The sequence below is a fragment of the Podarcis bocagei genome (assembly GCF_964188305.1).
Source record: "Podarcis bocagei genome assembly, chromosome: 8".
NCBI lineage: Eukaryota > Metazoa > Chordata > Lepidosauria > Squamata > Lacertidae > Podarcis > Podarcis bocagei.
This window is the reverse complement of record NC_138133.1, coordinates 8065858-8090032: the sequence shown is the minus strand read 5'-3', so window position 1 is coordinate 8090032 and position 24175 is coordinate 8065858. Positions and strand designations below refer to the sequence as shown.

Below are 24175 nucleotides of genomic sequence, written 5' to 3'. Positions count from 1 at the left end.
GTGTACATGCTATACAGTGGTACCTCTGGTTGCAAATGGGTTCCGTTCTGGAGACCCGTTTGCAACATGAAGAGAGTCCAACCTGTAGTGGTGTGTCTGCGCACGCGCGGGTTGCAATTCGGCGCTTCTGTGCATGCGTGTGACGTCACTTTGCGCTTCTGCGCATGTGTGAGCAGCAAAACCTGGAAGTAACCCTTTCCGGTACTTCCGGGTCACCGCGGGACGTAACCCGAAAACATAACATGAAGCAGACGTAACATGAGGTATGACTGTAGTTATCTTTCAATTCCCAACTTTTGCCGATATGTCATATTTACACTGAGGATAAGTGGACACTGACACGTTGATCTACCCTAACCACATCAAGTAGACACATTTTTGTCTACTTGAAGAAGCCATGGTCCAGTCTGAAAAATACAAATATTTAGGTTGCAAAACTATAAAAATAAAGAAAAATTTAGTTTGCAGAACAATAATTACCATGTGGTTAGGGTAGATCAACGGGTCAGTGTCCACTTATCCCCAGTGTAAATATGACATATCGGCAAAAGTTGGAAATTGAAAGATAACTATAGCATGTACACGAAAATCGATTTCTGATTTGAAATCAGCATTGAAAGAACATAACAGTTGAAAAATCTCATGCAACAGAAAAGGAAGAAAAAAATGTTCCCCAGGGTAATCAATCATATGACATGGTGCCCACGCACAATCAACTTTGGGGAGGCCCAGCCCCCTCAAACATTATACTATGGGATCGAAGACCCCTTGGCCCCTGGGAGTTGGCTCCTATTGCGTCAGTTCAGATTAGGCGTTTGTGTTGGCATTGTGGTGCATCTGATGAGCAAGACTCCCACCCCGGACCCAGAGAAGCTCTGCTTGGGCCTGGCAGGCAGCCTAGGTGAATCATAGAATCATAGAGTTGGAAGAGACCACAAGGGCTATCGAGTCCAACCCCCTGCCAAGCAGGAAACACCATCAGAGCACTCCTGACATATGGTTGTCAAGCCTCTGCTTAAAGACCTCCAAAGAAGGAGACTCCACCACACTCCTTGGCAGCAAATTCCACTGTCGAACAGCTCTTACTGTCAGGAAGTTCTTCCTAATGTTTAGGTGGAATCTTCTTTCTTGTAGTTTGGATCCATTGCTCCATGTCCGCTTCTCTGGAGCAGCAGAAAACAACCTTTCTCCCTCCTCTATGTGACATCCTTTTATATATTTGAACATGGCTATCATATCACCCCTTAACCTCCTCTTCTCCAGGCTAAACATGCCCAGCTCCCCCTGCCTCGTTTAAAAGAGGGTATGGCTTGGGGAAAGCTGTGGGGGATAGGCAAAGGAGCAGGCGAGGTGTAAAGAAAGCAGGAAGGGTTGGTCAGGTGTAAAGGGAGGAGGGCTTGGCCAGGTTGGTGGGTAGGCCGGGTTGGTAAACAGGAGCGTGGCAGTCCCTAAGCGTCTAATATAAACGCTGTCAGAACTTTTGCTGTTTTAAAATTGGAAAAGTTACAAAATATATAACAGTAGGGTTCTTTCAGCCACAGGAAAACTGGGTGAAGGGGCTGCCCCAACTGTTGATGGTCAGGAATAATGGAACTGTAGGATTGGAAGGGACTATGATGGTCCATCCCCCTGAAATGGCAGGGGGTAATGCCTGTAAAGTGCCCCAAGGAATGTGGGGGTGGGGTTGCCCCCAACAGAGTGCACCTAAATTGTGTCCCAAATGCTTAACGTCTTCATTGAAGTTTGAGGGATGCTGATTTATATACTGGAGCGCATGATGTGATTTCTCAATTGCACCCGTTCTGGTGTCCTCCTCGATAAGTTACATAACGGACAAAAGAGCAGCTGTAAGCTGCTGGTAGGCTTCCATCAAAAGTGTAAGCGCAGACTCGTGTTTCCTTTCTGTCCACCAGATATTTGGGGCACCATCATTTGATGATAAGATTTTGGAGGTTGTTGCGGTATTTGGCAGCATGCAGATGGCCGTTTCTCGTGTTATCAAGCTACAGCACCACAGGATAGCCCAGGTACGTGTGTCTAACCGGGAGAGAAGAAACATAGCCTGCAAACGTGCTCAAGCGCACACGAATCAAGCGTTGACTTTTCATTTTCATTTTAAGCGTGTTGGGCACCATAAATGCCAAAATGCAGTAGCTTTTTGCCCATGAGTTGTACCTGGATGCACAGCAGCCACAGCTGTTAATGACCACACTTCTTTTTGGGAATCATCATGAACATCTCAGAGTGGTTTGATATTCTGGGGGTGTTATGTACTGAAGTTCTCACTCTGGGCCAGCAGGGGGATATGTAGGATAGTTCAGGTCCACATATGCAAATAAGTGATCGAAAGTGACGTTCAGTGATTGGATAGTTACAGAAAATGGTTACTGTTGCGTTGTAGTGGAGCTCTATATAAGCAGGCTGGCTGAACCCTTCAGTTCTGTTCTGTTCTGGCCTGTGAATAAACAAGAGCTGTTTGAAGAATCGCTGTGTCATCTGATATGTTCACCCACAACATAACAGGGGGTTCCAGGAGCTTACCCAGGGTTCAGTGTCCTTGGAAGGAAGGACAGTGGAGACTATGGTGTATTTATGATAAATGGTTTATTTACACGGTTTGTTCTAGGTTGGTGTCCTCACACCTGCATTCCCTGTCCAGGCAGCGCATTCTCTGAGCAGCACTGGTCGCTGATTGTGCATGCGCCTTAGCAGTTTCCCCTCCCCTCCCTTTAATGACATTTCCCGTAGTTCTATGGTATATGAAAATGGGGGGGGGGGGGGAGGAGTCTACAGGTTGACATTTTCATGAAATCACCTTTCATTAAAATCCATTTACTCTCTTCCAGTGCCGGTCAGTAAAGATCACCATACTTGGAGACGAAGGAGTCCCTGTGCAGGTGGATGGAGAGGCATGGATCCAACCTCCAGGAATTATTAAAATTGTGCATAAAAACAGAGCACAGATGCTAACCCGAGACAGGGTAGGATATTTTGTCTAATATATAATGGGTTGCCTTCAAGTCCCACCTAGGGTAGACTCACTGAAAGGAATAAACTTGTTAGTTATGTCTATTACCTTTAATGGGACTATGCTGAGGATTATTATTAGAATTAGAATTTATATACCGCCCTATACCCGGGGGTCTCATTGAATACCACTTACTGTCTCCTGTATAAATCCCTTTGTGAGGGATTTGATTTTTCTGTGCATTAAGAAACATAAGTAACATGCAACAATAAGGTTAGTGTAAGTATGTGCTTCAAATACCTTAATCTTTTTAATGGGGAAAAGGTAAACATCCAGCCAGCCTCACGTGTACATTCACATGTGTGTATTTACACACGTGCAGTATTTACTATACAGTAGTACTCTGCAGTATTTTGTGTTTGTGTTTGGTTTTTCACCAGGGGTTGTATGCTCCCACCCCCCAAATGCAGCCACAAATATTAAGCTTATTTTTGGCATTAGTTTTCATTGTAAAAATTAATAGTGAAGTATGGTATGAATTATTGTGCATAACGATCCTACATGGAAGAATTGGTATTCATGTCAAACAACTTCCTCGATTCTGAACAGGCCTTTGAGAGTACGCTGAAATCCTGGGAAGACAAACAGAAGTGTGATTCCTGCAAACCGATCCTGAGATCCCCTTTGTACCCTCAACAGGCTGTGGAACTGGCCACTGAAGAGGAGACTTTGCAGATCCAGTCGTCTTCTCAGGCCGCAGAGGAGCTGATTAGCAGGTACCTTCGCCTTGCTTTCTTCACGAGGCCTTAAACTTGACAAGATCCAGGTCTGACAATGTCTTTGCATCTAATGTGCCGTAACTTAGGCCAAATATTGTGCTGAAATACCATGTCAGTGGACTGATTCTGAAAATTTTGCTTACCCAACTTGTCCCTCTGTCATGTTTTTGTGCCTATGTGGCTTCCCTGGAACGGAACCTCTGCCCTGGTTGCGAGTGACCTGTATCTCTTTTCTTCCTGTTTGGGCAGCTGTTTATCGACACAGAATGCTTTTCTCATTTCCTTTCTCTTTTTCCACCCACAACATTTGTTGCAGAATCTGTGAAGCTGCAAAGATACACAGCTTGTTGGAACAAGAACTGGCGCACGCAGTAAATGCATGTTCTCATGCGTTAAACAAAGCCAGTCCAAGTTTTTCGGAGGTAAAGGAAATCTATGGTGCTAGTTGAATATGATTATTTTGTTATTTATTTCATTTGTCATTTGCTTCCTATGAGGTATTTTGAAGTTACAGTGGTACCTCAGGTTATATACGCTTCAGGTTACATACGCTTCATGTTACAGACTCCGCTAACCCAGAAATAGTACCTTGGGTTAAGAAATTTGCTTCAGGATGAGAACAGAAATTGTGCTCTGGCGGTGCAGTGGCAGCGGGAGGCCCCATTAGCTAAAGTGGTGCTTCAGGTTAAGAACAGTTTCAGGTTAAGAACGGACCTCCGGAACGAATTAAGTACTTAACCCGAGGTACCACTGTATTTACAACACAGTCAATACATATATGAAACACTTCCCTATATAAAAACAGTTTTAAAACGAAAACCATCCATTACCAAAACAATTAAGACAATGATTACATACAGAACAAGGTGTACATATATATATATAATCCATTTCAAATCCAATAGCAACAGCTCCACTTAGAAGGCTTGTGAAGGAAAGTCTTCAGCAATTGCCTCAAAACAAGATGGCACTTGTCTGATACATCGCAAAAGGGAATTCCAAAAGTTAGGTGTCATCATCCCTAAGGCCCAGTTACAACATGGTGCAGAATGGACCTGCAGACTGCGCTCTCCTCAACATACTTGCCCCAGATCTCCTCATGACCATCTCATGTACATGCTAAATGGCAATGGGGGCAGGATGGGACCCTGTGGCATTCCACAGCACAACTGCAAGGGAGCTGAGGAATCACCACCCAATGCTATTCTCTGAAACAAACCCTGGAGATAGGATACCAAATTTTTTGCTCTATAAGACTTACTTTTTCCCTCCTAAAAAGTAAGGGGAAATGTGTGTGCGTCTTATGGAGTGAATGCAGGCTGCGCAGCTATCCCAGAAGCCAGAACAGCAAGAGGGGTTGCTGCTTTCACTGCGCAGCGATCCCTCTTGCTGTTCTGGCTTCTGAGATTCAGAATATTTTTTTTCTTGTTTTCCTCCTCCAAAAACTAGGTGCGTCTTGTGGTCTGGTGCGTCTTATAGAGTGAAAAATACGGTACAGTTTAATGTATTTTTAATCTTTGTTGGAAGCCGCCCAGAGTGGCTGGGAAAACCCAGCCAGGTGGGCGGGGTACAAATTTATTATTATTATTATTATTATTATTATTATTATTATTATTATTATTATTATTAAAAACCGTGTCCCCAATACCCATCACTCTGTTCAGGAGGATACTATGGTTAACGGTACTGAAAGCTACCAACAAGTCAAGTAAGAATAACAGGGTCATTGAATTGCAGAGTTCCCCTTTCAGTGCAGGAATCTCAGTTAAAGCATCCATGACAGATGGACATCCAACCTCTTATTATGTCATCACCAGTTTAGACATTGTTTTTCTTTTGGGCGAAGACAGGGGCAAAGTAGGGGTTGAGCAGTTCCCCCTTCTCTCTGACACCCAAGAGCATTTCTCTGTCTTCTCCACGTAGAGGACCAACCACTTGCTTTGGACATAGCCGAGGGAAACCGCCCGCATTATTTTTAACCTCTCTTGCACTGATGGCATCACACTTCCCCATTCTTCTGTAATAAAGGCCATCCATCAGGGCGACCAAGGAAGATTCAGTCCCACAAGCAGCCCTGAGCCTCGACTGGAATGGGTGAAGGTTGCCTGTTTCATCCAAGAATACCTGCAAATTTCGCACAACCTTTCTCCAAAATGGGGGTGTTTGCAACTGGGCAAGAGATGTCACGAACTAGTGGGCCTCCTTTAGGCTTTTTCCGGAATCACTGAATCACCACCTCTTTCAGGATAGCTTGGACCATTCCCTCCTGCCGATTGATGTGTATTGATCACACTGTAGACATATCAGGTCCTGCCTCCCTCCCCATGCAAGGTTTAATAAGCCTCGAGGGGGAAATGGTCAAGGAAGGACATGGTTGGCTGCATCCTTGCAAGCCATTCAGGTTTTTTTTAATGGGGGGAAAGCAACAACACCTGCGCTGGGGAATGTTTTAAACCAGGCATCCCCAACCTCTGGCCCTCCAGATGTTTTTGGACTACAGTTCCCATCATCCCTGACCACTGGTCCTGTTAGCTAGGGATCATGGGAGTTGTAGTCCCAAAACATCTGGAGGGCCGCAGGTTGGGGATGCCTGTTTTAAACCAAATGCATCTTTATGATGGCTGATCAGTCTGAAATGAAGCCTTGTTATGTATAATGTTTTAAATACTCTCTATCTGCACGCTGCACCTCAAGTTTGATTAGAATTCCGGCTGTGGAGGAATGATCCTGTCACTTATCATTTTCGGGTACAGTGGTACCTCAGGTTACATACGCTTCATGTTACAGACTCTGCTAGCCCAGAAATAGTGCTTCAGGTTAAGAACTTTGCTTAAGGATGAGAACAGAAATTGTGCTCCGGCTGCGCGGCAGCAGCAGGAGGCCCCATTAGCTGAAGTGGTGCTTCAGGTCAAGAACAGTTTCAGGTTAAGAACGGACCTCCGGAACGAATTAAGTACTTAACCCGAGGTACCACTGTATTGAGAATGGATTACTGAGGCCATTGACTTTAGGACAGTGTCAGGCAGCTGACAAGGGGAAAAAGGTTCCCCGTGATCTTTCTTTCTCAGTGCCACAAGTAGAGAACAAGGATGCTTGCAGAGCAAGTAGCACAATATGATGCCAGCATGTCATCCCAAAACAGGCACTGCATAAACCTCCCCAGTCCTGGAGGAGATTTCCTTCCTGACCCTTAATACAGCATTTAAAAAGGTAAAGGTACCCCTGACCGTTAGGTCCAGTCACGAACCACTCTGGGGTTGCAGCGCTCATCTCGCTTTACTGGCTGAAGGAGCCGGCGTACAGCTTCCAGGTCATGTGGCCAGCATGACTGAGCCACTTCTGGTGAACCAGAGCAGCGCACGGAAACACCGTTTACCTTCCCGCCGGAGTGGTACCTATTTATCTACTTGCACTTTGATATGTTTTCAAACTGCTAGGTTGGCAGGAGCTGGGACCAAGCAACGGGAGCTCACCCCGTCATTGCGGGGTTTCGAACCGCTGACCTTCTTACATTATAGTGGTACCTTGGATTACAAACATCTCAGGTTGCAAACACCTCGGGTTACAAACACGTTGGGTTACTAACCCGGAAGTAGTGCCTTGGGTTAAGAACTTTACCTCAGGATGAGAACAGAAATTGTGTGCTGGCAGCCCAGTGGCAGTGGGAGTCCCCTTTAGCTAAAGTGGTACCTCAGGTTAAAAACGGTTTCTGGTTATGAACGGACCTCCGGAACAAATTAAGTTCTTAACCCGAGGTACCACTGTATTTCAGCACAGCCTTTCAACAAACGTGGTCAAAAGAGTTCAGGACCCTGTTAAGATTTGGAAAGGAAAAGCCAGCTGCGTTTATTTGATTTTTCAACTATTATAAACTGTTTACGAGTAAATGTGCTCCTTGGTTTTCTTCCCACAGAGCCTTACCAGAAACACTGCCCTGGAAGTCGCTGTCAACATGAAGGCTCTGCATGATGAAACCAAATCCTTGCTAGTAGGAAGAGCTCCTTTGGTAAGTGAACTTTTTCTCCCTGTTCAAATTCAGGCACTGGACAGAGACTTTTCGAAATTTTTAAGGAACCTCTTGGTTTGTATGATTAATTCTAATTGATTTTAGCCATTGCATGCTTTTTGAAAGTTTTATGTACGTTGCTTAGAAATTCCTGTGATTGAGTGGTGTATTAATAGCTCAAATAAATAGATAATAAATACATAAATAAACTTGGAGGACTGGGCACTTTTGGAGCAGAACTTCAGTATATATATTTTTTGTGTTATCTCAGCACCTTATTTCTTCATCTGTGTGGTGGCTATAGTTGCTCCTGACAACACATGTAATCAGTAGTTCACAGCACATGTACCCAGCATTGGTTGGGAATAATAAGAAATGGAAAATCAGTGCAATTTTGAAAGGTGCAGTCTCCATGTTATTCAACATGGCATCCAATTGCAATTTAAAAAATAAAAATGGTAGTACATACGGCACGTCTATTTAGTTGTAAAAGTTGGGAAATTACCGTATTTTTCACTCTATAGGACGCACCTTTTCCCCTCCAAAAATGAAGGGGAAATGTGTGTGCGTCCTATGGAGTGAATGCAGGCTCTTTGGCGTCAGCGATAGCAACGCGAAGCCTCTGAAGCGCAGAGGGAGCGCTCCCTCCGCGCTCCAGAGGCTACGCGTTGCTTTCGCTGAAGCCTGGAGAGCGAGAGGGGGCGGTGCGCACCGACCCCTCTCACTCTCCAGGCTTCAGGGATAGCTGCCTGAAGCCTTTGGAGCGCAGCGGGAACTCACGCTGCGCTCCGAAGGCTTCGGGTTCCTTTTGCGGAAGCCGGGAGAGCGAGAGTGGTTGGTTTCAGGTTCCAGAGAGAGCAAGACTCTCCTGGCTTCAGCAGAGAGGGAGAGCTGCGCAGCGCCCCTTCAGCGAAGCGGGAGCAGAAATGGAAGGGGCTCCGTTTCTCCTGCCGCTTCGCTGAAGGGGCGCTGAGCAGAGAGGGGGAGATTTTTTTTCCTTGTCCCCCCCCTCTAAAACAAGGCGCGTCCTATGGTCGGGTGCGTCCTATAGAGCGAAAAATATGGTGGATGCTCCCCTTTAAAGGACACAGGCCCCGTAACATTTTGTGATTTGTTTCTGCAGCAGTTAGAATCCCCTCATGAAGAACTGCTCTCAACAGCTGTGCACAATTTAGAGAGTGAATTAAGGAAGGTGGCTGAGATTCCCTGGCTCTTGTATGTTCTGCAATTAAATGACGATGAGGTGGGTGAAATTCACACTTGCAAGCCTGCTTTCATTTCATTTCATTTTAAAAATATATATATATATATATTAATTTAAAATAAATACAATTATGAAAAACAGACTTACATACAAGTAAACAAACATAGAATCAAACAAACAAATAACAGAAGAATCAAACAAACCACCACACTATAAGATATAAGAAGATTAATATAATTATCTTCATATATACTCCTGGTATTGAACACAATTATAAAACTTATAGAGAATAAATTTAACACTGACTTCCAATTAATCTCACTTAACTTTGTCTATCCATTACTTTATACCGCACAGTTACATATTTCTTATATAATTTCTTTTTACTTCCCTACAAACTTACATTTATACAATACAGGGATCAGTCTAATTCTGGCAAGATGTTTCCTTTTATTCCATAGTTTTCTAAATATTCTTTAAATATTCTTTTTATGAAATCAGTAAATCGAATCATGCTGGCATCCAAAAACTCCTTTGTGCGTTATATCCATCTTTGCTATTGCTTTTTTTTTTTGGTCAGTGGTACCTCCGGTTGCGAACAGGATCCGTTCCGGAGTTCTGGCCGCATCCAGAGGAATTTGCAACCGGAAGTGCCACTTCTGCACATGCGTGCGGTGCGTAGAGTGCTTCTGCGCAGAAGGCAGAAGCTGAAAGAGATCATTTTCAGGGTGCACGCTATCCTGCACTATCTCTGCAGCTTTCTTATGGCACCTGGAAGCGTAGATTTGATCCAAGGTGGGAAGAGTGCACCCAGTTATTCTCTCCGCAGTTTTCACAACCCTGGATAACATTGTTTTCCCCCTGACTGTGCAGCTCCCAAACCACACACACAGACCATAAGTTAATACACTCTCAACAGTAGAATGGTAAAATGCCATCAACAGGTACTTTGAGAGATTATTTTTCCGGAGGATTCTCAGAAAATATACCACTGTAAAGGATCTACATTTGCTCCCAGTGCATTTCTGAGCACAATTTAAAGTGTTGGTGCTGACCTTTAAAGCCCTAAATGGCCTCAGCCCAGAATATCTGCCTGTTCAGCCTGGACACTGAGACGTCTTCTGGTGGTTCCCTTCCGACGAAAAGCGAGGTTACAGGGAACCAGGCAGAGGGCCTTCTTGGCAGTGGCGCCTGCCCTGTGGAACGCCCTCCCGTCAGATGTCAAGGAGATAAAGAACTGCACAACTTTTAGAAGACATCTGAAGGCAGCCCTGTTTAGGGATGCTTTTAATGTTTGAGGTTTTATTGTGCTTTAAATGTTTTGTTGGGAGCCACCCAGAGTGGCTGGGGAAACCCAGTCAGATGGGCGGGGTACAAATAATGAAATCTTTATCATTATTGTTATTGCTTAAACCTACAATAAAGCAGCCACAAATGGGAAACCTTGAAAATATTTTTTCCTTCTTCCAGCTGTCTCTCCCCTGCCCCATCCCACCTTAAGTATGTTTTCAAGCCCAATTTAGCTCCTCCGTTTGGGGTGGATTGGAGTAGGTTAGGAAGGGGAATCTTCTGCATTTTTTCCCTTCTCTTGGCCAGACAGATAACATGTACTGGACATTAAAGCTGCTGCCTGGGTGGTCAGTGTAATGGGTTTGAGTTACTCGGGCGTAAATTGTCCCCGTTAGGGGGCTTAATTGCCTTGGTTAAACCGTCCTGACTGCACAGCCCATCTCAGAGTGGCTGCCTCAGTCGCTAGCAGAATCTGTCTGTGGGCGTTTCTTAAACCTTTTCCAGCATAAAAGCTGCTTGACTCCCAGTCGTTGCTGCCTCTCATTGCGCGGGAGTCTTCTGCGCAGGGAGGGCGTGGGTAGTGGAGGACCAGGGCTCTCCTCACTGATGTCCAGGGAAGAATCCCGGAGCTCTCCCTCTGCTTCCCCCATTTGCCCTCCTTGATCCCTGGTGTTACGCCGATTTCCTTCCTCCTCCTCCTCGACCAAGCTGCGTCTCCCCCTGGTGCTGGTACCTTCTCCTGCAGAATCGGGGAGCCTCTCCTTCGCCTTTCACTCTGATGTCAGTTCCCTGACAGTCAGATTTGCCTATGTGCTGACATCATGGTGGAGAAATGAAGCTGATTTATAATAAGGACTGTGCTTTTTGAACTGTTCTTGTGACTTTCACCCCCTTTTATTCTGTCTTCCCATTTTTCAAATCCAAGTTCTGTCCTTGAAATTGCCATTCTCTCTCTCCCCCCCCTCCCCGAATTTTTAAGTTTTGCTTCTCAACATTGTTTCCCCCTCTCTTTTGTTTTTAGGATGCTCCTTTGGAATATGCTAAAAGAAACAACAGAAGCACTGTATTCCGCATAGTGCCAAAGTTTAAAAAGGAAAAGGTTCAGAGACAAAAGACTAGCCCTCAGCTTGGTATGCTTTATAAAAATAATAATACTGTAATAATAATGTGGCTATGGGGGAGATGTGGTTCAAATCTTTCATCACATGCTCAGATGACGAATCGTTATCTGACTCAGCTTTGAGCTGAAAGGAACCTTGACCCATGTCCTTGCATAAACGACCTGTGGTCTCTTTTTGGAGGCTGTGAAATATCTCTCACTGGTTTGACTGTCCTGGGATTAGCTAGCCCTTAAAATCTAATATAGCCGTACCTTGGTGGTCAAATGCCCTGGAACTTGGACGTTTTGGCTCCTGAATGCCGCAAACCCGGAAGCGACTGTTCCGGTTTGTGAACGTTCTTTTGGAACCCGAATGTCCAATGGGGCTTCCGCGGCTTTCGGTTGGTTGCAGGAGCTTCCTGCAGCCAATCAGAAGCCGCAATTTGGTTTTTAATGCTTTGGAAGTCGAACAGACTTCTGAAACGGATACCCTTCGACTTCCAAGGTACGACTGTATTAGTTTTCAAACGGTGTCCCAGGAAATCCTTGGGATTCATCCTCATTTCAGCAATGGCCAGCAAGCATCCCTTGTCCTCTTGTCCTGATCCTCCTCTGTACTGTACAGTTGCAGGCAAGTGTTTGGTATGTTCTGGGGTGTGCGCTCAGTTTATGCCACAAAGCAGTGTGCTTCAGAAGCCTGGCCCAGTGTGTTTTTTGAGTTTAAACAAACTTTTCAACCCCCTTCTCCCATTGTTACAGAATGTATACAGGTTACCACTTCACTAGAGATCTCAGAGTAGGGTCCTTTAGCAGAGAACATTTTTGAAAATGTTAAAAAGAAGAAGAAGAAGAATAGCGAGCCCAGAATTCTTAATAAATGTAAGAGGCTTCATTGAAATTATTGGTTGGCTGTTGCTTACACTTCAGAGGCATCGTGTGTCACATCCAGCTTCTGAAACAAAATAGCACTGCGTAAAACACATGAAAATTGAAACAATGGCTTATGTACTCATTCTTCTTTATTAAATTCCTTTCTCAGTTTAATGTGGGCAACTAACCTTGGAGAACAATGTTGACAGAACTTTTAAATGTGCTCTTTTGCCTGATATGGCTAATAGATAATTTTCTGAATTAAGGGCTGTAGTTGTTTATGTTTAAATGAGTACTGATTTTTTCCCTACTAACATAGAAGCCAATAAATCATCATTTGTGTGCAGCAGAACATGCACAGAGCTTGTAGTACATCTTCTAATATGGTTACAAGTTAATTAGTTGGTGTTCAGGAAGCTTGGTAGCTTTGATGCTGAAGCTGAAAGCATGGCTGCAATGCAGAATGCCCTGTCTTCTTTTTTTTAATTTAACATACATTCACAGGTTTTCTTTAACTGCATGGAAAAAAACGAAGCTGCCAATTTTTTCAAGACTATATTTGACTTTTGCTATCACTGCCGTGTTCTAGTCTGTTTTCCGCCCTCTGTGGCCTAACCTTTGCTTGTGATGCGAGTTGAGCATGTAGAAATTAAGGGGGTTTTGCTCTTAACTTTGGTAGTTCAAAAATGGGGCACAGATGAAGTTGCTGCTTGGCTGGATCTGCTCAGTTTGGGAGAGTACAAAGAAATCTTCATCAGCCATGACATCCGAGGCTCTGAACTTTTACATCTGGAAAGGCGAGATCTGAAGGTATTTTCTATGTGCTGCTTTTCTGCTTATGATCATTTTTCTTTGATAGAAATTAATTAAAAACTTTCCTCTGTCCCTATTCCAGCTGCGTGCTTGTAGCTTGGCTTTTAGTGTGCAAACTTGCAAAACAACAAACCAACCAACCCCAAACTAACATGCTGTCAGTTAGGCCAGACTCTCATCTTCTTATTAATAGGAATATTGGGAATTTGCTTCTTTTAATGATTTATACAGAGTAATGGTGGAACCGGGCTTTGAGAAATCGCTAAATGTATTGGCTGTATTGATTTATATGAAAATAACTACATTAACATTAAAAGGGCTTATGTTGGAGATAGTTTGTAATCCATCAGCTGGCCGTTATCAAGATACATGTGATACAAGATTTTAAAACAGTTACAGGTAGGTAGCCGTGTTGGTCTGCCATAGTCAAAATAAAAAAATTCCTTCCAGTAGCGCCTTAAAGACCAACACCATTACTGGCCCCAACAACATCACACATACCATCTCGGGACTATTTAATTGCTCATCGTCTAACATTGTGTATGCCATCAAATGCCAACAGTGTCCTTCAGCTCTCTATATTGGACAAACAGGCCAAACCTTACGCCAAAGAATAAACGGACATAAATCTGACATTATTATTATTATTATTATTATTATTATTATTATTATTATTATTATTATTATTATTATTATTTATACCCCATCAAGAATCACAAAACAGAGAAACCAGTAGGAGAACACTTCAATCTCCCAGGACATTCTATACAAGATCTCAAAGTAGCTGTTTTACTACAAAGGAATTTCAGAAACAGACTGGAAAGAGAAGCTGCTGAATTACAACTCATTACCAAACTTAAAACAATGGAAAAACCTGGGCTGAACAAAGACATTGGATTCTTATCTCATTATACATGACTAAGCCATTTTTCACCTTCTCACCCCTTGCCTTTTCCTGGAAGACCGATTGCAGTCGTTAAGAGTCGTCAACAGGCTCATCTCAGCTATCTGCCAATCTCCCATTCCCACCACCCTTCTGAGTAATATCCCTCCCCACCTTCTCACTATATAGAAGGATCTGGCAACTTCTGTTTCAGTGTATCTGAAGAAGTGTGCATGCACACGAAAGCTCATACCAAGAACTAACTTAGTTGGTCTTTAAGGTGCTACTGGAAGGAATTTTTTTATTAAGATTTTAAAATACACCCATTCCTCACTCTGGGTCATAATCCCTTTCTATTTGAGGCATTCTGGGGTAACCTAAGTAGGCGTTCTGCATTTTGTATCTGTCACTGCTGCCAGTCAGACCAGCTTTGTGGATAAGATAGACAGTTCTTTCTGCTCCAAACAGAATTGTCTGCAGAAGCAGCTTGACAGGTGAGGTCGAAACACTGTGTGAGCCTCCTGGCCTGTAGGTTGCTGTGGTTTGCTGGAAGGGAGAGGGGCAAGGCTGTGGGGAACATACCACCTGGAGCGCTGGATTGGCTCCATGGTTGTGTTTGCACCACCTCTGTCTCCCCACCCCACCCCACCCCGTCTCCCCCTTCTCCCTGTCCCTCCCTCTGTGCAACAGTGTCCCACCTGCGAGCCACTTCTGTGTGTACATTTCCAGGAGATTTTCTCCACTCCTCCACCACCATCACGCCTGTTCTACGTCTGTTTTTCGTTTTAGGCTATCATCATTGATGCTTGGGGCAACAAAGAAATCTTAATAGTGAACAGAGAGGCCAGGAGTTGTCTGTGGATATAATTCAGCTAATTCCTGACATCTCCTGAACAGGAGGGAAATTGTCTTAGGCATAATGTTTAGTTTCTGTTTTTATTTATCACTTAACTCAATTGTGTTCATAGTTCTAGATTCCAATCCTGTCTGGCATGTCTAACACTAGCTGTCTGAGGAACCGTATTATGGAAACTTGTGTTCTGACACAGCTGGCTTCCTTCTGGCAGTTTTCTGGCCCTTAGCAGGTTTCTGTAGCACCACCTCAGTTTTCTGGGCATCAGTGAAGCTGTTATCCCTAGTTCCAGGTGTTTCTCTGGCATACCGTATTTTTCGCTCTATAGGACGCACTTTTCCCCCTCCAAAAATGAAGGGGAAATGTGTGTGTGTCCTATGGAGCGAATGCAGGCTTTCGCTGAAGCCTGGAGAGCGAGAGGGGTCGGTGTGCACCAGGCTTCTCCAGGCTTCAGGAAGCTATCTGCAAGACTTCGGAGCGCGGCGGGAGCACCCGCCGGGCTCCGAAGGCTTGCATATAGCAGCCTGAAGCCTGAAGCCCGGGGAGCGCAGTGCCAACTCCCATCCGCAAACCTTCAGCCCAGCCTGCAAGCTCCGGGAACGGCGGCAAGGCTGCGCAACCTTGCCTCCGCTCCTGGACCTGTTCTGGGGTATAGCTCGGGCTTCCCCTGCCCCAGCCCCGCGGCTAAAAACAAAGCCGCGCGCAGCCTCTCCCAGCTGGAGAGCTTGTGCGTGGCTAAAGAGGAAGCCAAGACAGCCAGTGGGATGGGTCCCGCTGGCTGTCTTGGCTTCTTTGCTCCTTGGGGCGGGGGGGGGGGGGAAATAATTCCCCCTCTTTATTTCCCCCGCTAAAAACTAGGTGTGCCCTATGGTCCGGTGCGCCCTATGGAATGAAAAATACGGTACCTATAGTGTGCTGCTGTGCATTTTGCATCTGCGTGTGTTAAATTTTCATTAATTTTTTTCCTGGAGAAGGTGAATGGAGGTGCATCACTTTCTCAAATTAATAGCGTCTTAGGGAATGTATGGACAAATGCCTTAATTGATTGAGTGTTAAATGCAACAGGTTCTGCAGAAGAATTGTGCAGCTGCAATTTGCAAGTTTGCAATGAGCCCACAATGCCTTAGTTTACACACATTTATACAAACAAGGAAGGTGATTCACGGGAATCGCAATGTAGTATGAATTGGCTCTGTTGAAATTTGCAGTGAAATAATTCAGACTTATTTGAAAATTTATAATCCTCTCTTTCATAAAATATGACAAGGCAGCCTATAACATATAAAATGCAACAAAACCAGTCTATTAATATCTATAAAGTTATAAAATCTATAATCTATAATTAAAAGCATCAGTAAAATGTCAGTAAATACTGGTTGTTTTAAAGAAAAATCATATCGTGAAGACCTGCCTGAACTGTGCCATTTTCAGAAGACATCAGAAAGGAGGCAGGGACTGTTCCTGTTGAACCTCTATAGGCAGGGAGTTCCACAGGAAAGAGAAGGGCTTGCACCCTAAAGGCTCAATTCCTAGGGGAGGCCATGCAAACCTCAGAGGCCTGGGAGAAATGGAGAAGAAGACATAACTCTTGATACTACTAATAATTGGTTAATTTAATCATATTTCTTCCCTATTGATTATGAACATATCTAGAATTACTTCTGATTATCGTGTCATTTTCCAACTTCACTATTTTAGTGGAAATGCCTAGTTTCTCTTAAGAAACTAATACTCATTTGTTAAGTACGAGAAAGGTAGTATGCATGTGTATTTTTATGTAATAAATCCCGCCATTAGAGAGTAGCTGAGACATTTCCCTCTGTTTGTAAGCTGTCCAGTTTTTAACTAGTTATGAAAAGTATTCCCCCCCCATTATATTTAGGTTAAAGGTAAAGTTAAAGGGACCCATGACCATTAAGTCCAGAAGTGACCGACTCTGGGGGTTGCGGCGCTCGTCTCGCTTTATTGGCCGAGGGAGCCGGCGTACAGCTTCCGGGTCATGTGGCCAGCATGACTAAGCCGCTTCTGGTGAACCAGAGCAGCGCACGGAAACGCCGTTTACCTTCCCGCCTATTTATCTACTTGCACAGCGTGCTTTTAAACTGCTAGGTTGGCAGGAGCTGGGACCGAACAACGGGAGCTCACCCCATCATGGGGATTCAAACCACCGACCTTCTGATCGGCAAGCCCCAGGCTCTGTGGTTTAACCCACAGCGCCAGCCGCGTCCATATTTTGGTTACCGTACTTCTAAAGTTAATGGACTGCTTTGCATGACATGGTAAGCCATGTGTCTGTGTGGGATCCCAGAGATGGGGTTGGCAGGAGGACAAAGAAATCTTGAGAACAGGCCCCAAGGGGAGGGGACCCATAGAACAGGGTCACCAGGACTGAGTCTTGGAAGAAGAAGAAGAAGAAGAGTTTGGATTTGATCAGTGGTGTAGCGTGGGTTGTCAGCACCCGGGGCAAGGCAAGTAATTTGCGCCCCCTAACCCGTGGATTTGCGCCCCCTAACCCCCAGATGTTGCGCCCGGTGCGGCCGGCCCCCCCTGCACCCCCCACGCTACGCCACTGGATTTGATATCCCGCTTTATCACTGCCCTAAGGAGTCTCAAAGCGGCTAACATTCTCGTTTCCCTTCCTCCCCCACAACAAACACTCTGTGAGGTGAGCGGGGCTGAGAGACTTCAGAGAAGTGTGACTAGCCCAAGGTCACCCAGCAGCTGCATGTGGAGGAGCAGGGAAGTGAACCCAGTTCCCCAGATTACGAGTCTACCGCTCTTAACTACTACACCATATGCTTCAGGCTGTTACAGGTCCTCTTTGTTCCAAAATACATGTTCAAGAAAATGGCATGGCACAGTCATCCCTGAACTGTACCCCACTGCCATTCAAGTCAGGGTGAACATAAAGGATAATTCAGTAATGGGAAGTAGCCTCAATTGCAAGGGAGAATTTTTGTGCAAGCCTTCTCTGTGAGAGACTCGCTTTTCCTGTGTTGGGCAGTAGGTTAATGAGAAGAAGCATTCAAGTACTGTAGATATGATTGTTTCCTTTTTCCATCCCACAAACCTAGTTCAATTTGTTGCACTATTTTTATGGAAAGGATCCCATCTGCAATTTCTGAAAAGGCCATAATTGTGTATGGTCAAAACACACTAGGTGAAATTAGGAGGGATTGCCAACAATAATTTCCTGGACACCTGCCCCCTTTCTACCCCTGTTTTTATTTTATTTTATTTTATTTTATTTTATTTTATTTTATTTTATTATTTTATTTTATTTTATTTTATTTTATTATTGCAAGACGTGTAAAGCAGACTGCAGACGGGTTAAATGCATGCAAGTGGTGGGCATACTGTATAAATTTCATTGTTTGTCGCTGATCATTACAAAATATTTGATTAGGGAGATTATTCGGAGCACTTCCTTAAAAACAGATCGGCCTTGGAAGTTGAATTGAAGGAACTAATTTCTGGAGTAATCTTATTGCAGCTTCTGTGTTAATCAGACAAGATTAACAAGATAATCAGACAAGATTAACAAGATTAACAAGATAGACATTTTGTAACGACTTCTTCTCAGAAGGAAACTTTTCTCCATATCCTCTGCTTCCCAGCTGCATCCCTTGTTAGGATACTCGTTTAATCCCAGCAGCTTCATGACGATCTCCATGTAATGACAAAGTGACGCTTATCATTCTGAAATGTGGGCGTGCAGTGGTTTTCCAACTTGGGTGTTCACAGCGCAATAAACACATCAAAGTCTCTGTGCTTTTCCCACACGTAGAGGAAAACCTATTGTTCTCTGAAGGGACCTTGTCATTTCTGCCAGTCAAGAGATTAATTCCACCAGATATTAAAAGAGAGGGACCTAAACTGGGCTTTTTTTGGGGGGGGGAATAGACATAACAGAAGACAAATCTGAGATGTCTTGGGCAGAAAAATCTGTTGTGGGTCATCACATTTAGGATACAGTGGAGGTAGAATGTAGGAATCCGCCTTGTACCATCAGACCATTCATCCATCTAGCTCACTGTTGTCTAAATGGACTGTCCCACCTGGAGGTGTGGGGGGTCTGAGCCTCTGTACAAAGCACACTCTCTAACGCTGAGAAGCAGCCCTTCCCCCCGAGGTTAACATTTTCTGGATATATTGAGAAACCTCCTGTTTAAATGTCCCATGATTTTTTGCATTATTGTTGCAGGTAAGTAACATTATCTAAATCTATTCAGAATAAATTACAAAAATTGTCTTTACATCTTAATATTTAGAAATACACCTTGTTTAGGAAATTACATTAGTAGTAGTAGTAGTAGTAGTAGTACAGTGGTACCTTGGTTTACGAACTTAATCCGTTCCGGAAGTCCGTTCTTAAACCAAAGCATTCTTAAACCAAGGTGTGCTTTCCCATAGCAGCAGGGGACTCGATTTACAAATGGAACACACTCAACAGGAAGCGAAACATATTCTGCTTCCAAGGCAAAGTTCACAAACCAATACACTTACTTCTGGGTTTGCAGTGTTCTTAATCCAAGTTGTTCATAAACTAAGGTGTTCTTAAACCACTGTACAGTGGTACCTCGGGTTAAGTACTTTATTCGTTCCGGAGGTCCGTACTTAACCTGAAACTGTTCTTAACCTGAAGACCACTTTAGCTAATGGGGCCTCCTGCTGCTGCCGTGCCGCTGGAGCATGATTTCTGTTCTCATCCTGAAGCAAAGTTCTTAACCTGAAGCACTATTTCTGGGCTAGCGGAGTCTGTAGCCTGAAGTGTATGTAACCTGAAGCGTATGTAACCCGAGGTACCACTGTAGTAGTATTATTAGTATTATCACTATTATTTGCATGGCTGCAGGAATTGCTTTTAAGAACTCTGCCATGTGTCATCAGTCATGGGAACTGGTGCTTATTAATGATTAGCACAGTAGCAATGGTTGGGGGGAATTTTATTATGGGTTCCTTGCTCTCTCTCTGTGCTTTTGACTAGAGGTAGGATCATTCCTGGAAACCTGCCCCCTTTGCTGGCCATCTGAACCGGTCCTCATTGTTAAAGGTTAAAAGATCATTGGGTGCCTGTGAGCGAATTCTTGTGACTGACCTTTCCATCCTCCTTATCTTGTAGGACCTGGGGATCACGAAGGTGGGTCATATGAAGCGAATCCTTCAGGGAATTAAAGAACTCGGCCGGACCTTGCCTTTGACTGAAGTATAGTTCTCTTGCTGGCCTCTGAAGAAGAAAGGCTGTTTATGCAAAGCCGTGGAGGTGCATTGCCTTCTCTGTAGGTTTCTGCACGGATGTGTGAGTGTCAGTATGTGGCGTGCGAGGGATTGTGTTGGGGGCATTGCTTGAAAAAAGAGCCTAATGGGAGTCCTTGGAAGGTTTTGTGGGGCCTAACGTTGCTGTGAAGTACGTTGCGAAGAGCAGCTCTTAAAAAGTCCGCTTTTGACCGAAATCTGGGCTGGGTAGCTTATGGGTTATCTAGCAAAGGGCAATCAAGATCGGATGGCTTTCCTTACATACGTGGGATTTCTCAGTACTGCAACAAATAACTTAATGCAGGGAGAGCAATTAGGTTTGAAAACTTCCTGAGGCCTGGAAACACTTCCCAATGTGTTGGAGGGACTGATTACCGGTGGGTTTTTCAGGCAATGCTGATAACCTCGGCAACCTCCCTCCTCTTCTGTCTCTGACCAAGAAATCAGGCTGGAGCCATCATGCTGTATACCGTGAGTGCAAACTGTAATGCCTGGTTTGCCTGCCTGAACTGTCTATTTTTGTTGCATGACACACCTGACACTTTACAGACTTGAACAACTTTTATATCGGTTTGGAATAAGGTTTAATTTATTACTATTCTGTGTCTTGTGTTGGTTGAAGGCTTTTTCTGACGTCGTTCGTACCCTAAACGTGCTGTGAACATCTCTGCTATTCTCCAGCATGGGATGTATATTAAATATAATGGAGAGTTTATGTCCTCTGGCTGCAAGTAACTTAATAGTATTTTTAAAAGGCTGGTACCTCACAATATTATGAGTTTACTCCCAAGAAAAAGAATTATCTGAATATTTTCTTATCGGCTATAAAATATGCAATGTTTATCTCTTACAGCCTCTCTTAAGGCAACTGCTAGCTTACTTTGAGTATTTAAACTTCAAAGCATGGCAGTATTGTGACTCATAGCAAGGTGGATGTTTGCTAATTCAGTGGTAGCAACCTGATTATGTTCACAGAACTAAAATTACTTCATATTGAAGGCACACTTGGACCAATTATTTGAATATCAGGGCTTGATTATGTATTTTTTAATGGAATCAGTAAAAATTACAGAGCATATCAAATATTCAGTTTACCAACACAAGGCATGTCTTTCCTGTAAATATTGAGCAAATACTTCTTTTAGTTCAGAAATTATCCTCTTTAGAAATACTTAATTCCTGGGATATGCGTGAAGCCTGTTTATTGGTGTATTTGTTAAAATGGACTAGTAAAATGGATTAAGAATTGTCTGTCCTAAAAATTCTAATCCCTTTATTAAAATAATATAAAATGTATTCCTATTTGTTTCTCAGCTGAGGCAGAGCTCTTTCAGCTGAATGCTTAAGCTTTTCACGTTAAAAATAACCAGTGTCAAGTCCTAAATTGACTGGTGTGATATAATTAAAGATTGTCCAACAATGAAGAGCATAAAGACAGTACCTAATAGAAGACAAAATATCTATTCTGATACATGTCATGATTTCCCCTTCTGCTTAAGTGGCAGTGAGCAACAATGGGAAATCCTGAATTGAACGTGATCCATCATAGCTTCTGAAAGAAATTTGATCAACTCAGATAGCAACTACTGCTCATCAGAATTATGGTAGCATTTTATCACTCCAATAAAGTTGGACTTTCTACCAAGCTTAGGTGGAGCTCCACAAAAACAGCGTTCAGCATCAAGTTTTCAAAATGATGTTGTGCTTTTGTGCTAACAGTGTATGGATAAATTCTTTGTTGCATATACTTTTAAAAGGAGAAGTACTTGAAGCATCCTTTTATATTAAGACGAAACTTGTTATTTCTTCATTGTTGTGAAATTTTAGCTATTTTTTTTAATAAACCTTATAGCTCAAAAGTACAGACACTAACAATTTTCTAGTTTTATGGTGGTCAACATAAGATTCACCATTAATGTTATGTACTGAATTACGATAACTTACAGCAGGAATTTGTTTACTTTTCCAATGATAGCACTGGTTCTCTCAAACTTTGTCTTACCTGCCCACAAAGGCACATAAGGGATTAAATGTGAACTCTTAGCATAGATGCCCTTGAAAAGAGCCAACCTATTTGGCAGAGATCCACAACTCTGACATTACTACATCTTTTTATAGTTTCACTGATTTCTTTATTTTAGACTCTTAAAAGACGACAACATTTTCAGCAGGTGATTACAATTACAATGGTAGATTTCTAACACGGAAATTTTTATAGGGTTTTTATATTGACTCTGCTCCAAAGATCTCTGTGGGAACTTTGATGTCCACACAGACTAACACATGAAAAGCTTTCTTTATTCACTTTAACTATGGGAAGCAGCCTCAGTGTCATGTGAAGGATACAGAGGGAGAGCAATCTTTGCTAATGAAGTGAATTGATTACCACCCGAATAGGAAGGAAGTCTGTAAAGCCTAGATTAAAATTATATAAAACCTTGGCTAACTATCACATACCAAAGATGAAATCTTGTGGAACAGGATGACTATCGCCAATACTAAATATTTCCCTTAAGGACGTAGAGTTAGGAGGACATTGTAGGCACATGCATAGTAAAAGAGAGTTATGGAAAGATGGTTTGCAAAGTGACAGGATTGATGTATTGATGAAGCAGAAACTGATGTGCATTGTTTCCTCAATATCTGTACCAATTGTCAGATAGTATTGCTACCTATAAGGACATTCTGATTTAGAACTAATCTGTTGTAACATTATTTGATCAAAATGTTGCATCTATTGCCTTTAAAATGTACAATGCCTTCTTATGATTCTGAGCAAAAGTGAAACGCAAATTTTCAACGGTATCTGAAAGGGTTACATAGAAACACCACATAGAGAGGAAAGGTTTAGTTATGATCCATCTGGTCACGACAATTTGGTTATAATAACCCCCATGCCTGCTGGATGGAACATCAATATACAATTTTAGGGAAGCAATGAATGCATCAGCATTGAATACAGAAAGGCATTTAATTTTTTTTTAAAAAAAATGAATGTTCAGTACAGTATTTGAAATAGAATGTCCCCATTGTTTGCAGTTTGACACTTTATTTTAAAATTCTCACAAAGCATGGTTTTCCCCTCATTCCATGGATTCATTCCACCGTTGCCAGCAGATAGCTGAATCTTTTATATACTTTTTGCTTTTCAACTGGAAATAAATATCAAGCCGCTTCATGAAAGCTGCACTAAATCCTCACCCTGTGTACATTCTCTCTTCTTAGATATCTAGATAAAAATTTGTTCGGGTATGGCTGTTGCCTTCTATTTTGTCTAAGAGGCAGGTGGCCAGTTTAACATTTAACATATCCCTTTAATGTATTGGTGAGTGATAAAATACAGAAATATTCTTTCATTTAAACTAGACCTTGAAAACAAGAGTTTATATTGTATGTCATAGGAGATAAAAAATTAGAATTAATATTGATTTCAGTTGTTAATATTTATAGTTGCACTGTGAAGGTCCATCACTCTTTATAGCTGTATATGCATCAATTTTATATAGGCAAAAGATGGCTGACAGGTCTGTCAACTAGTTACGTTAAAAGGCTTGTGTGTGTTGGTGTGCATTCAGACTTTATGGAATACATGGTTGGGGCAAATGGCTAAGATAGAACTATATATTAAAATTGCAACCAATGAAATGCCGAGCAGGGTCTGGTCATGGTGTGTCCAGTGGGTCAGAGCTGCCCTCCTGACACTGCTACTTACTTGGATGGGGTTGATGTGGGGCAGCAGTGAGGTTGGGGCAAGGTGGGTTCTTTTCGGGTGCACCTATGAGACCACAGTGTTGCTGCTGCCCAGTTAGGCAAACAGGACTTGCGCCAGTGTTGGCACGACAGATCCAGGGCCCCACCTCACTGCTGGAGGGTTCTGTTGATGTTTGGCAATCAGATCCCATTGATTTCATGTGCCGAAATTAAATAGGTGTAGTGCTTCAGCAGGGCGGCGCTGTGGTCAAAATCACTGAGCCTAGGACTTGCCGATCAGAAGGTCAGCAGTTCGAATCCCTGCGATGGGGTGAGTTCCATTGTTCGGTCCCAGCTCCTGCCAACCTAGCAGTCTGAAAGCACGTCAAAGTGCAAGTAGATCAATAGGTACCGCTCCGGCGGAAAGGTAAACGGTGTTTCAGTGCGCTTCTCTGGTTCAGCAG

The 24175-nt window shown here is 43.3% G+C and overlaps 1 protein-coding gene and 1 long non-coding RNA gene across 2 annotated transcripts in view; both read left to right on the top strand.

Moving 5' to 3' along the window:
- DGKH (diacylglycerol kinase eta) overlaps window positions 1-23253 on the top strand; it is a 99123-nt gene extending 75870 nt beyond the window's left edge. The window contains exons 22-30 of the mRNA XM_081206729.1: window positions 1914-2027; window positions 2847-2981; window positions 3578-3744; window positions 4064-4169; window positions 7661-7753; window positions 8877-8996; window positions 11269-11377; window positions 12896-13026; window positions 19888-23253. Of these exons, the coding sequence (XP_081062855.1) occupies window positions 1914-2027; window positions 2847-2981; window positions 3578-3744; window positions 4064-4169; window positions 7661-7753; window positions 8877-8996; window positions 11269-11377; window positions 12896-13026; window positions 19888-19977 (1065 nt within the window). The 3' untranslated portion in view covers window positions 19978-23253. The remainder of the gene's footprint in view (window positions 1-1913; window positions 2028-2846; window positions 2982-3577; window positions 3745-4063; window positions 4170-7660; window positions 7754-8876; window positions 8997-11268; window positions 11378-12895; window positions 13027-19887) is intronic.
- LOC308594059 overlaps window positions 1-24175 on the top strand; it is a 227903-nt gene that overhangs the window by 196569 nt on the left and 7159 nt on the right. The gene's annotated exons all lie outside the window — the stretch shown is intronic.